The 13524-nt window shown below is 32.6% G+C and overlaps 1 protein-coding gene across 3 annotated transcripts in view; it reads right to left on the bottom strand.

Moving 5' to 3' along the window:
• Positions 1 to 4016: 4016 nt before the first annotated feature.
• The window catches only part of LOC124425713 (angiotensin-converting enzyme), a 31574-nt gene continuing 22066 nt past the window's right edge, over positions 4017 to 13524 (bottom strand). For 2 of the 3 annotated variants that reach the window (XM_046966450.1, XM_046966458.1), the window contains 3 exons: positions 12067 to 12207; positions 6697 to 6863; positions 4017 to 4552 (listed from right to left, as the gene is read on the bottom strand). In XM_046966450.1, the coding sequence (XP_046822406.1) occupies positions 4407 to 4552; positions 6697 to 6863; positions 12067 to 12207 (454 nt within the window). In that variant the 3' untranslated portion in view covers positions 4017 to 4406. Of the gene's footprint in view, positions 4553 to 6696; positions 6864 to 9944; positions 11738 to 12066; positions 12208 to 13524 lie in introns of those variants that run through there. The other variant, XM_046966468.1, reaches the window with a different exon arrangement.

Below are 13524 nucleotides of genomic sequence, written 5' to 3'. Positions count from 1 at the left end.
CCTCCTACGGACATAGACTAATTAGCTGTCACGAAAGAACGATCGGTTGTTCTCCAATGTTCGAATAGTTAATTCGGCTATAATTTGTTTAAATTTATAAAATATTTCGTAATTCGCATTTCAATGAATATATAATTTCGAAATAAGTAAACTTCGAGATAAGGAGATCCTCGGTTTTCTTATCTTGTTATTTAAAACATATGAAAATGCAATGTAACATGCTTTTTCTATTCGCCTGATTCCATTTTCTTTAAGACTACCCATTCTTATTTTCTCGTGAATTTTTTTTCGGAGATGAGATTCGATTGATATCATTTCGTGGAAATATTTCGAGAGGAGAAGTTTTTAATTTATTCCTACTACTTGACCTTCATGTTTTTTTATGTTCAACGAAAGAATCCTTTCGCGACTTTAGCGATGAGACGATAAAATTAATGTAAACACTGTCATCGACATAATGTCTGGATTAATTTCTTGATTGGTTTATATATTTCGTAATAGTCTTATAAAATTAAACATTATGGAGGCAGTTTAATAAATCTTCACTTTGGATTATTTCTTAGATTTAATTGTAAATAAAAAATAATAGCGTTTGATTCGAGAAGCCACAAATTGAATTTATACGAATTTCGCCGTCGTGAAATCGATGTAAGTATAATCGACAGATTATATTTACGATATTAAAAATAGTTAAAACGTTTCCGTTTAGAAATACTAAAAGCGAAAGTATTTTTTCTAATTTTATTTATATAGTTGTTCCTTTTTATTTAATTTCTTCTTCTATCTATCTATTTATGTAATAAAACTATTAACGAAAGGCTGTTTTGGGGTTTTTCTGGTTGTAAGAATATTTAATAGAATTAACGTTAAAGATAAATGAATAAGAAAGTTTCTCGTAAATACCATACGAAAAATGAAATTCGATCTAACAGAATATTTTCTTGTCGATTTTGTCTGTTGTTATTGTAATGTTTTGTCGATGTACGCTATCACTTTTTGTTGACAAAAATCAACATATAAAATAGAAAATACATGGTTGAAAGGTACCTCTTGCATAACGATTGCGTCGATTAGAGATCATTCGACGTAGTCGTTCTGAGATCGTTTAATTAACGCCTAAGCGGATTGCGTGATCTATACGCGATTCGTAAGAATTAAAAAAATAGAAAGTGAGATTCGAAAAAAAGTTTCTGTCTATAGATGTACGTATAAACTTATCTGCCTTCTCATCTCATTTGACTATTAAAGAAGACAACGTATGAGATCATAAAGACGACTCGTTAGAGATACGATTGATTTTACTTGTCTTCGATAATAGTCTAAAGTATAAGCATAAAGTTATTGACTATTAATAAGAAATTAATTACATTCTATTACTATATGGGTAATATATCGAGGAATTTTGTTTTCGTTAGGCAAGTGTCCGATAAATTTATTAACTCGTGCATTAGTATGCAATAAATAAAATTAAAAAAACAATTTCGAACGGAACGTAAGAATTCTACTCTTCTTTCGGCCTTGACTTTTCGACGGAAATTCCAACAACTATCCAAGCGACATCATAAAAGCTAAATTTCAGTGTTCAGAGCAAATCGTTCGAACGATATTAATAAGACGAGTTTTAACATTTTTGAAAAATCATATTGTTCGATTTTATTAGGAGAAGTTAATAAATAAGCTCGTATTGAATATAGCAGTTTACTTGAAACGACAATTTGAATAATGTTGTTTATCACGTTAATGAAGAAATTCACGTATATTCGAAGAAAAATATATGAGACGCATTTAGGAAAATAAAGTAGGCGGCCAGATTATATTGTTTGTTAAAAAATTTTATTTTTCTATGGGGAGACAGAAGAAGCGGAGACAGGATCCGAGAAAGTTGCTCGCGCGTGGACTCGATTGGAGACAGTGACATTGGTTAAACAACGCCGAGAGCTGTGTGATATTACGCAAGGTGAGCATTGTTTCTTTGTAACGAGCCATCGTAATAAGTCTCATTATCTTTCTAATAACTGATATTAACTTAGTGGATATATCTTTGATATCTTAGACTTATGGGCCACTAGTTTCATGAAATGAGCATGCATTTAAGGTATATGCTCTAATGATTGATAAAGATCCACGTTTCGCAAAAATGCGATTACAATGCTTCGTCTTTTATTATATTTTTTAATCGTTTACGTGAGAATATATATAGCGGATTTCTTTTATTGAACATTTCTTTCAATAATTTTATAATTAATTGTTGGTTATTCATTGAAATCAAGCGTATCGATAAAGTGATCGACATTAAAAATGAAACGTATCAATAAATCCGCCTTAATCTCGTTTCGTTGTTGTGGAATCGACGAAGACTCCTTCATTTCCCGTTACTTTCTTTTCTCTTCAAAATAACTTTCGCGGTCGATCGTAAGAATGCATGTATATCTCAGCATACATGTTGAAATTAAAGAATGATTATTATTTGGTTCGAAACAAATGAAATTGGTTCGTTCTTATTTTTGACTACTTCAGGAATTTCGATTATTTCTTAAAAAGATAAAAAAAAAAAAAAAATGAAAAAGAAAAAAAAGATAAAAGTCAGCATCGGTTTCGAACGACGCACTAACGTCAATGTTCCTTGCGTGTATCCGTGAATGGTGAAAGTGGCTGGCTGCTAGCTGACCAATCGGTTCATTGTGCGCGTTGCAGACGTTTCGCGGAAAGGGTCGACTTCCCGGTCTTCCGATTACGCAAGTGGACGAACCAGTTTTGGGCCAGGTCGCAAAACTCTTCCTTTCTACTCGATGTCACCCTTCCATTCTATTACGCTCGAAGGAACCTTAAATACTTTGGTACCTTCTTTATTTTCATCTGTACATGTATTTGTATATCTTGTAGCTTATTTTTAACATTAATTTTATATAATTTGGTATTACATTAAGAGTATGTACGATTTTATGATATTGAATAAATTAATTTTGAATAAATAAATAATCATGTTATAATTATTTTATTTTAATCTTCAAATTCTTTTTTTATTTTCGTTTCGCAATAAGGAATCGAGTGGGCGATTTAATCAGGCAATCGATAATGCGTTTCACACGTATCCGTAAAATCGAAATTGCGAATAAGAGGAAATCTAGTAGACCGCTATCATTATTAAAAGAGAATTGGCTTGTTCTGCTCTAACGCCAATCATTCGAATAATAGAACAGAGTTCTCATTTATCACGAACGTTCAATCAGTCGAGCAGTCATCCAACACGTTCGATCTAAGAACACTAACGAATTACGTAAGTGTATGACCAAGACCATACGTGGAATTGATTCAGTCATTAAACATGATGACAAAACATCATTTGGTTAATTGTATTATTTTAACGCATTGATGTGACATACTTTTCAATAAAACTTTCTCGACAATATAATCGATTATGATTCGTATCTGTTCATTTTAAAATAAGTAGTCGAAGAGAACTTCGAATCACCTATGGACTGTAACGGATCACTTTGAATTGTCGTGTTTACTCGACTTTATGAAAACGCACGTATCTCCAACTTTCCTTGGCTACTTTTTCGACATTCCCGGGATGCTCGTCGTTTCCGCGTCTTCAAATTACGAAACTGGGCGAACCACTTTCTGGACATCTCTTCCTGGCTACAATTGTATTTCACCGCATGAAAGCAGCTATGGTGTCTGTGTCTCTCTCTTTCTTTTCTCATTCTTTTCCATCCATCTTCGAGAAAGTAGTAAGATTTTAAACGCATGTAATTGCGAGAAACAAAGTCATTCGAGCAAATGATAAAAAGTACGAGCGCGAATTTTATACTGACGAGATCGGATAGCAGGTTCCTGTATGATTTTCTTGCAATGATTTCTATCAGTGGATAGAATATTATATATTGTAACTGCTTTTCCGATGTAATGATCGATGCAAAAATAGTTTGATTGTATATTGTTAAAATTGTAAACAAATGAGACTTGTATAGTTTTACGCAATTGCGAATTGAATGAAATTATTAATATAATAATTATGAGAAAGTCGATAATTTTATTCATGTTTTATCAACGCTTAAATCAAGATAATGAAAAGTGCTGAGTATATTGATTACAGATGAGCGTGGAATTAAGACTTATACGCTCGTGTGACACACAAACATACATAAGTTCGGCACATACCTTATATTAGAGAATTACATAAGTATTTCGTGCACCGAGTATTCATTAAAGAAAGATCAAACTTAATGATCAACGAAATCAATATTTCTTTTACACTGGCCCCTTTGATTAAACTTCTTGATTTCAACTTCTTTATTCTCACTTTATAGTTCTTAGGCATATACTTATCCATTTTTAGTAATGTTCATAGTTCACATGTTTAGAATTTGTATTCATATATAGAATTTGTTAATCGATTTCTTTTAATAGAGAAATACCGCAATTAAAAGAATGATTGTTGTTTTAAGTACCCGAGACGTTTCGAAGATTGAAAATGCAGAATTGTAATAACCACTTCCGTATACCTGTAGTCCGGCTGTTTCTATACTACGTTTACAGTAATCGCCATCTGAAACAATAAATGAAAAACATAAATCTGTAGAAGTTCTTGTTCGCGCGATCGATTTAGTCGGTTGTTAATCGGTATGATCAGAATTGTTTCAAAAACCTTCTCTCTGGTCTTTAAAATTGCTTATAGTTTCGCAGTTCAGTAAATTGATCAGTTATAAAGATCGAAATATCTATTTAAATAAATATCTATTCGAATGCCCATTAGACCATAGTTATTTATAGTAATATCGGATACGTTGATTTTTTTTCTAAATGTGGATTAAATAAATATGTATAATATTGAATACTTTAATCTACATATCAGTCTAGTTGGTTCATAGATTCAGATAATGTTCGGCTTGAGGATCGAATGGGAAGCTCTACGAAACTTCGGAATTCGTACAATCTAGATAAAAAAAAACTCGAGGAGATACGATAGGAGTCGCGGGATAAAGAGTCGAGTGGTACTCGTTTCTCGGCCTACTTCGATGTTACCGATTTACACAACGTATTCGTTTGAAGAAACTTTCCAAGTAAAATTCACGAGGTAAGAGAATCAAAAGGGTTCTTCGCGAAGTCGATCGATACAAGTCACGTACGCATCTGTACTTTCCATCGGAATCGCTTATGAGGAGACGGTCTTTTCATTTTTCTTTCGACATTCGATTTCAGCAAGTTTATATTCTCTTCATATATATTGCAAATATTCAGTATACATTTATTTCCATACGTACTAAATAAGAACACTCCATAGCACGTTAATTATTTGTAAAATCTTCAACTCCATCCTTGGTCCAGTTTTATAGTTCCGTGAATATAAATTGTCGTTACTTTTATCGGAATTACCATTAGAAAATATTTAACTTCCAAGAGAGTAATATTTATGGGACAGTAAATAGTGTGTTGTGTGTATAGTACGAGAACCTCGTATAAAGGCTAACAGACGGTATTCGGTTTACCATTCCTAGAATCTGTGACTAGGAAATCAAATTTAAAAACTTTCCTTTAAAATCGATTTACTCTTTCGGAAAGAAAAAATTGTAAGATTAAATATCAACATATACGAATATTCTTGTTCCGTATAGCTGTATAGACGAACAAAGACCTACGTAGAAGGGAAAAGGAGAAAGGAAAATCTACGCTTGGCATTCCAAGTCGAGGAGGAGTTCAGAAGCTCTGTTAGAATCGAGAGTGAACGCAATTTTGACGTTGGCTCACGTAAGAAAATACGGAAGAGGTGTGCGCGCGCGTCCACAAGAGTTCTCTCGCCATTCACTCACTTGTTTTGTTGCAGGATACATACATGCAGGAACGTCCGAGGTGCGTCACTGACTGAATTGCATGGATGGTTATGAGTTTTTAAGGTGCAACGTGCAATGGAAACGAGAGTGGAATCGTCGAACGTGTCTCACGACTATAGTTTCCCTCCTTTCCTCTCTTTCTCTCTTTCTCTCTTTTTCTTTTACTCCATTTCTATCGCTATCACACCTTTCTTCCTTCTCACACTCTTTTACATTACCAGAGACTACTCCGATTTCGAAATTTTTCAATCCCACGAGTCCCAGAACTTTACGATCTGTTATCTAGATCGGTGACCGAGCTCGCGTTTCTATGTTTATACGGAAATAAAATCGATCTGTTTTGTGTTTTTTCTTCTTTTTTTAATCCTGGCATGAACAAATTTTTTTTAAAGAAAGTATTTTTCTTAAAAATATGGAATATTGATCATCCTCGAAACTCGTGCAATGCTCCACAGTACAAATTTGTTGGATAGTGCTAGTTACTCAAGTTCGAATTTGGTGAACGAGTGATCGCATAAGATGAGAAAGGTACACTAGCTCGATAATTCTAATAATTTTAACGGTACAGTAGCGTATCGTAATTTAATCGTGTGTGTCGTCACATGAAGGAGTATTTGTAGCGTTAGCCGGTAAGTAGTACGTGGGAATCGCAACCTTCAATCTGTTACGGTAGGATATTGCATAATTTGTAACAAGTTACTAGTAGTGGTAAACACGTCACGAGAATTAGATTTGTACATTTTACGCGTAATAGTTAAAGGAAATATGGTTTATAAACAAAATAAAAAATAAAAAAGATTACAAAAAATGTTGGATTAATTTTAGTTATATGAGATAATTCTTGTTAAGAAAATTTTCTTACCGTAAGACCAACCAACAACCTCACCGGTTCTCAGATTCTCTGTTCTCAACCAGTCCTCGAGTGGTCTGAAATATTCTCTTAAAGCGGATCCATCCAATCTGTTCTCTCCGATTGCTTGTTCGAGTGTTTCTTGCCATGGCATTGATGAGCCCTTTTCCATCAAGTTTCTGTGATAAACGGATTTATTTCGTTAGAAACTTTTTTGATGAATTACGTCGATTTATATTATATTTTCTAAGATGGATACCTTTCATATCACATGCATACATGAGTATTAGGGAGACCGAAAAGTAATGTCGTTTCTGCGCATGTCGATATTTGATTGTGATTAAAAATAAAAACTTGTTAAAAATTTATTTGTTTGAATTTAATTTAAGAAAGCGACATTACTTTCCGGTCTCTCTAATATATTTTGATATATTGACGAAATTTTTTCTTATATTCGGAGAGAGTATTAATTAAATACATTTTAAACAGTTTTTATTTTGTTTGTAATAAATCGAAACTTTCCAGATTCGATATTTACATGGCATCTTCATATCACAATAGAACTCGAGTCGTTTCTCAAGATAAAGAATTGTATATACGCGTATGTAGTTAACTTCTTATCGAGAAAAAGTAAGAAAGGCGTTGTTCGCACACACTATATAATTAAGCCCATCCGTGAATAATTAGATCGAGCTACATTTACTTACCTAGTCCTGCGATCCAACAATGCATAATTTTATAAAGAAAATCATCAAAAGTTTATACATATATGTACGTAACGAGTGAGTAACGAGTGAGCGTGTTTCATTTTCTTTCGTTTAAAATTACTTGCTTTGAATCGTATAGTCGTTGAGAATCTTGCATATCCAATTAGGTTTGTGCGAATTCTACGTGTTAACAAAATAATCTTTGTTGTTAAATTAATTCTTTGAGATGTCTTCTTTTTTTATTCATCATAACTTTATAATCGACTAAATAATAAACAAATTATGCGATTACTTTTAATTTTTCTATCTATTTTTCTTATAACGTATATATTATGTTATTCAATCGTGCTCTGCTCTTTATTATAATTTTATTCTTGGAAACATCTTCTCAACATTTTTGTTATTTGTCGTTCATATTTGTTTAAAGAGATGTAATGATGCCAAATACGGACACGAACATATCGCGTTGGATCAAATATAAAAAAAAGCTAGAAAAATGAACGGATTCTTATTCAATGTATAACACGTTTTTTTAATAATACTCGACAACTTTGAGAAGTAAAAGCGATGAATTACGATGTAACTGGACCGATTCAGCGAGGGAGTCGTTCTCTGTTACGATGTGACGTCTAATTCTGTTGGCGTGCGTACGCCCTCGTATAATATAAACTTGCTTTCCTTGGAATTTCCTTGAAATTTTCCTCACGTCGATGTCTACCTCGTTAATAATTCTGTCTTTGCACGACCTCGAAATTTTGTTTTGTTGAATATCGTAGTCTATTTTCGAGCGTGAGCATTCGATTAAAAGATTTCATAAAAAAATTTCGTATTTGCATCGAAATGAAACAATTAGAAATTTATTGATTCATCATATCTCCTAGTTCTATTAAACAAGCGTTTTCCTTTACGTAGAAACGTCGTTCGAAGTCATTCAAATAGAGTCATTCGAACGTAATTTGAAACATTTGAAATCGTTGCACAGTATACTGCCGAGAGAATGGTGCAATTTTACTCGATAAAGATGCTTTTTAAGAAGCCGCGAAAAGTATAATTTCGTTCGGTAATGAGCTACAAAATAACAAACATTTCTATTTTTTATGGGTTTTGATATTTGCTCTTGAGAATGATCGAGCAAATGAGAAACATTAAAAGTGTTAATATCAATGTTTTCTCGAGCTTTTACGATCGATCGTTTTTTTCTTTTGAAGTGAAAATGTGAAATATATGATTACATAAAACAATGATAAAAAATTAATATTATATAAGAAATCTTTTTTTGTTATTTAGAGTAGAGAATTAAAAAATTCTTTTGGGAAGCAAACAAAATAACAATTATACAAAAGTTTCTTATCAATATTAAAACGACATACAATACATTCATTTATACGTTCTCAGGTGAGTTCCGGTTCTTGTATATAACATAGAAAAAGAAAACGGATAACTTTCTTCGTGGGAAACTGTTCGATTGGTAAAAAGGAATTCGGTATGTCGGGAAGGTTCCCCTCTCTTTCGTGAAACTAATTTATGTTGATCTCATAATTTCCGGTACTCGACGAGGAGTATGCTCGTGCCTCGTGCTCGTGCTCGCGCGCGCCTGTTCTAGCGAAATCAGACACTTTCTTACCGTCGTAAGAATTTCGTAACACGGGATGCTGAGAGCATGGCTCGTTATGCGTGTCGCATGTGTTGTTAGCATCGATCGTACGAACGAATCTTTTCATACCATCGAAAAAGCTCCTACCGATTTGTAATATTTTTTGTAAATCAAAAGAGTACCTTCCAAGATTTAATATAATTTTATAATCTATTTCTTCCTTCTGCTATCGTATACATTTATAAATTTTTATATTTATAATATTAATATCATATCATCTCTATTGGAAGATAACAAACGTTTAATTAAAAAATAAAATAATTACGTTCAATCTATCGAGGAGTTTATCGTTCCACTCGAGGAAGTTCGAAATAAAATCGTGTGCGTTCGTGCGCATGCTGTTACTTACGCAGTGAAAACGGAAATGTAACCTGTAACAAACTGCTTACATTCTACTCTCTCTCTCTTTCTCTTTCTTTCTTTCTCTTACTTTCTCGCTCTCTTCGAATGTCTCCAGTTTCTTTGTTTTTTACATGGACGATCGTTTTACACATATGGCGACACATAGAGTTTTTTTTCTTTTTCTTCCTTTTTAGTTGCGACGATGATTGTTGAAAGTTATTTTTATATTTGATTATTTGAAAATTAATTTCGCGAGCTGTATACTGCATAAGACGAGAGTTCTAAATCGATTTTCGATTACAGAAAGTTAAGGCGATGCCTTGGAACAAGTACATATATATATATATATATATATATATATATATATATGTATATTATGTATATATATTATGTATATATATGTATATATGTATATATGTATATTATGTATATATATGTATATATGTATATTATGTATATATATGTATATATGTATATTATGTATATATATATGTATATATGTATATTATATATATATGTATATATAGGTATGCGACTGATCCGTCACTCTTATCTAGTCGTTTCCAAATTCTACTTAATTAATCCGTAAAAACATTTTTTTTTAGTCGATGACCGACTGATTTATATCTGTCTTTGTTTTTCTTCCAAAAAGAACAGATATATTTTTACCACAATAATTTTAATCTATCGTTGAAAATGGATCACGTAAGTAAATGATTATAATTATTTACTTGCTTAGTAGAACGATTGCTATATACATCGAAATTTTCGGTCCAACTTTCACGTCTTTCTTCGTATATTATTACTTCGATTTCGTTTCGTTCTTTTATTTATTTACGTTGTATAAGATATCGCTATGTAACAAGATCACCTTTAGAAAATGGTATGATAGACCGTAATTTCGATAGTTTCATCTTTGTGACAAAAGTCGAAGGACGAGAGTTGCTGGCTATCCGCAGCGAAATTGCGAAATGAAATAAAGGTTTTCCTCTCGGTGACCCAGATAGACATCGAATACCGGAGATTGCCGCCGAAGTAGGCGATCTGATCGATGATCGATCTGACGGTGATTATTGTGAGTCTCCTCGATAGATTGGATTATTCTTATACTACGTACTTTTCAGTCTGTAACCTTGGCTGATTCACTTCCCGTTTTATGTAGAAATTGTATATCTATAACTACATTTACCTATATTATATACATATAATACAGTAATTAAGAAAAAGAATATTATCCTTCAAAGTATTTCGTAATTTCCTATGATTAATACTTTTTGTCAATTAATCGTGCAGATTAGCTTTAAAATGAATAGCAACACGTACTTATTCTTTTATAAATTATGAATCATACGAATTTTAAGAGCGTTTTGAAAAATCGTCTTATTTATGTCATATCGAAAGAATGCTGTTCGATTTTGTTGTAATATGTAATAATGTGTAAAAATCTACATGGATAAATAGATTTTTGTGGCTGGTTTGTCGTATCCAATGAATTTTAACCTTGAATTTTAATGAAACTGAAATGTCAAGACCCGGGTTAAAACGGTTGGCCTAACTAGATTCGGGTAATAATTTCGTGGCTTTAGCTAATTAAGGCAAGCGATATTCACAGATAGCTGACATTTTAAAAATCGGACTACGGCAGGATAATAGATCAACGAAGATGAGAAATATTTGTAGAAATGAGATAATCATGTTATGCATATTTAAGTATTATATAGATATAGATATGTGTTGCCTGAAGAGATGACTGTAAATTATTTAAAAAATATTCTACCAAAATTCATGATCTAATTTACAAAGCTAATTATATACCAATATTTTGATTATATAATAATTGTACCAGAATTAGAAAGTGTATCGGTGATAGATATCTTGATTTTATTCGTTTTTTGATTTGACGATAAATAGAGGTGTTCGGCCTAATGACTTTTTTCATTTTCTTTCTGCTTTTTTAAATTTTTTTATTTACAATCGCACGATCGTGTACGGCAGCAGAGCGTGTAAATGAGAATGTTCGTTTTCCTCGTGAAATGCGCTCAATCCAAGCAGTTCCCGCGATTTATCGCTTTCCACCATCTTAGAAGGAACCAGTGAAGGTTCGAAGTTTCCAAGTAATGGACGTTGGGGATGGAAGAGACGGTATCATTGAACCGTTTCTTTCTCCAGTTTCCCTTCTCTCGCTTTGCCTATTGTCTTGTTTGTCACGATTCATATTCTTTCTTCTTCCTTCGTCCGCTCGGAGAGTTACACGAATGCGTTAGATAATTTTATCGACGCGAGATCGAGACACATAATAATAAGAACATTGCTTCATTGTACGGAAATATTCGATGTAAATTCGTTGGATCTATAGGCATAAATAATACAGTGCTTTGTCTGAGAATTTCGATTATATAAAGAAAAAGTTTCGTGAATATGTTAGGTGCCGTTTCAAACAAATGGTTGAGAATGAAATCATAATAGAATTTTGTCCTATACCTAAAATATGTTTTTTAAACACATTTAAAAAAATGAAAAAAAAAAAATAGAAAGTAAAGACTTCTTAATTTATAAACGGGTCTGGCATTTTTCTCGTTTCGTACTTTCATCGCGTGAATATTCACCACTTATTTCGTTTCTCAATTTCATCAGAATTTTTATATTATTCGTATAATATTAATATGAAGGTATATTTACCCGAGAAGTCTTCCAACTTCGGGACTTCTATAAAAGTCACATTTATGCAGTGGTCTTCGTGGATCATCGGGAAATCTTTGGCCTGCAGCCTGACATAGAGCACGGTAGATTTGGAACTGAAGGATTCCAGCCACGAAATTTCTGTAAATATAAACAAAACGATGTATCGATGGATACAAAAAAGTAACTTAGGTATGACACTTTCGAATGGTTGAAAACATATTATTTCTAATAAAGTGCATGAGATTATCTAAATATAGATATGTCATTATCATTTTTTATAAATGTAATATATAAATAATTTAAAAATTTTTATGATGAAATTTTTGATAAAAATAATATTTGTCAACGAATTATAAAATCCAATGATCTAGCTTGAAACGTTTCCGTGGATTTTGAAAAATGATTTTCAAAGTCAGGGCTATCGAGGTGAAGCTCTATTCTCGGTCTCTTTTCGTCGAGTAATTCGATGCCATCGTCAATACTTATCTTTCTCTAATAGATTGATTCTACGATAGCAAGAGAGAAAGAGAGTGTCTATATATGCTTATATATACGTGTTTGTGAGATGGGGTCATCCTGAATACGAGCACGCGAAGACATCAGCGTTTCACTGAGATTCCTCATCGGCAGTGACCTTTACGTAATGGCGATGGCGGTAGATCGAAATCGCGAATGTCGTTTCTACTTTCCACAATTAAGGTATGATTTTAAATGGTTAAGCGATCATTTTATTACTCGAATATGTTGCGACCGATTTTTCTCTCTTTATTTTGCTTCTTTAACATCCAATACATCTAAATTTTCGACAATGAGCTCACAATTTTATTGACTTTCATTGTCTTTGAGAATTAGGATGTAGAAGTAGTTAATTAAAATCTTGAGTTCTGATTGGGAAAAATTGAAGTAACATTTAATTTATTTTTCTTTTTTTATATCTATATACAACATTATCACTTTTTCGCGTAAAAGAATATATAATTCGTGCTCTTTCGCGAACGTTGAAAGTAACACAGTGACGTTTTCATTTTGAATTATACACGATAGCGTAATATCAAAAAAGAAACCGAGGAAGTGAAAATATGTCATTTAAGAGAATCAAAGATCGTTTGAAGTTTTATTGAGTGACCTTTTGCGAACGTGCTCATGTTTCTAAGAGAATGTAGGCGAGTGTACTCGAGGTATTATAAAAACGGTGAATTTAATTTAATCTTGATTTCCTCGAGGGAAAGAAAATATAGCTGTCTCGTTTGTCTTACTATTAGATCAGGTTTACATGCATCAATGAGTTTGAGATCTTCGCCGTGAATGGCGAACCGTGATTCATCCATTTACATTGATGATCTAGCTCCATTCACAATCGGAAATGAACTAGAAAAATTGTTGGATCGTCGATAATTCGTCCACGTTTTTTCATTCTCAAATAATCTCACGATTTCAAATGAATGCGTGCTTGCC

This window comes from Vespa crabro, chromosome 1 (genome assembly GCF_910589235.1).
Source record: "Vespa crabro chromosome 1, iyVesCrab1.2, whole genome shotgun sequence".
NCBI classification, from domain to species: Eukaryota; Metazoa; Arthropoda; class Insecta; order Hymenoptera; family Vespidae; genus Vespa; species Vespa crabro.
This window is presented reverse-complemented; position numbering and strand designations above follow the sequence as displayed.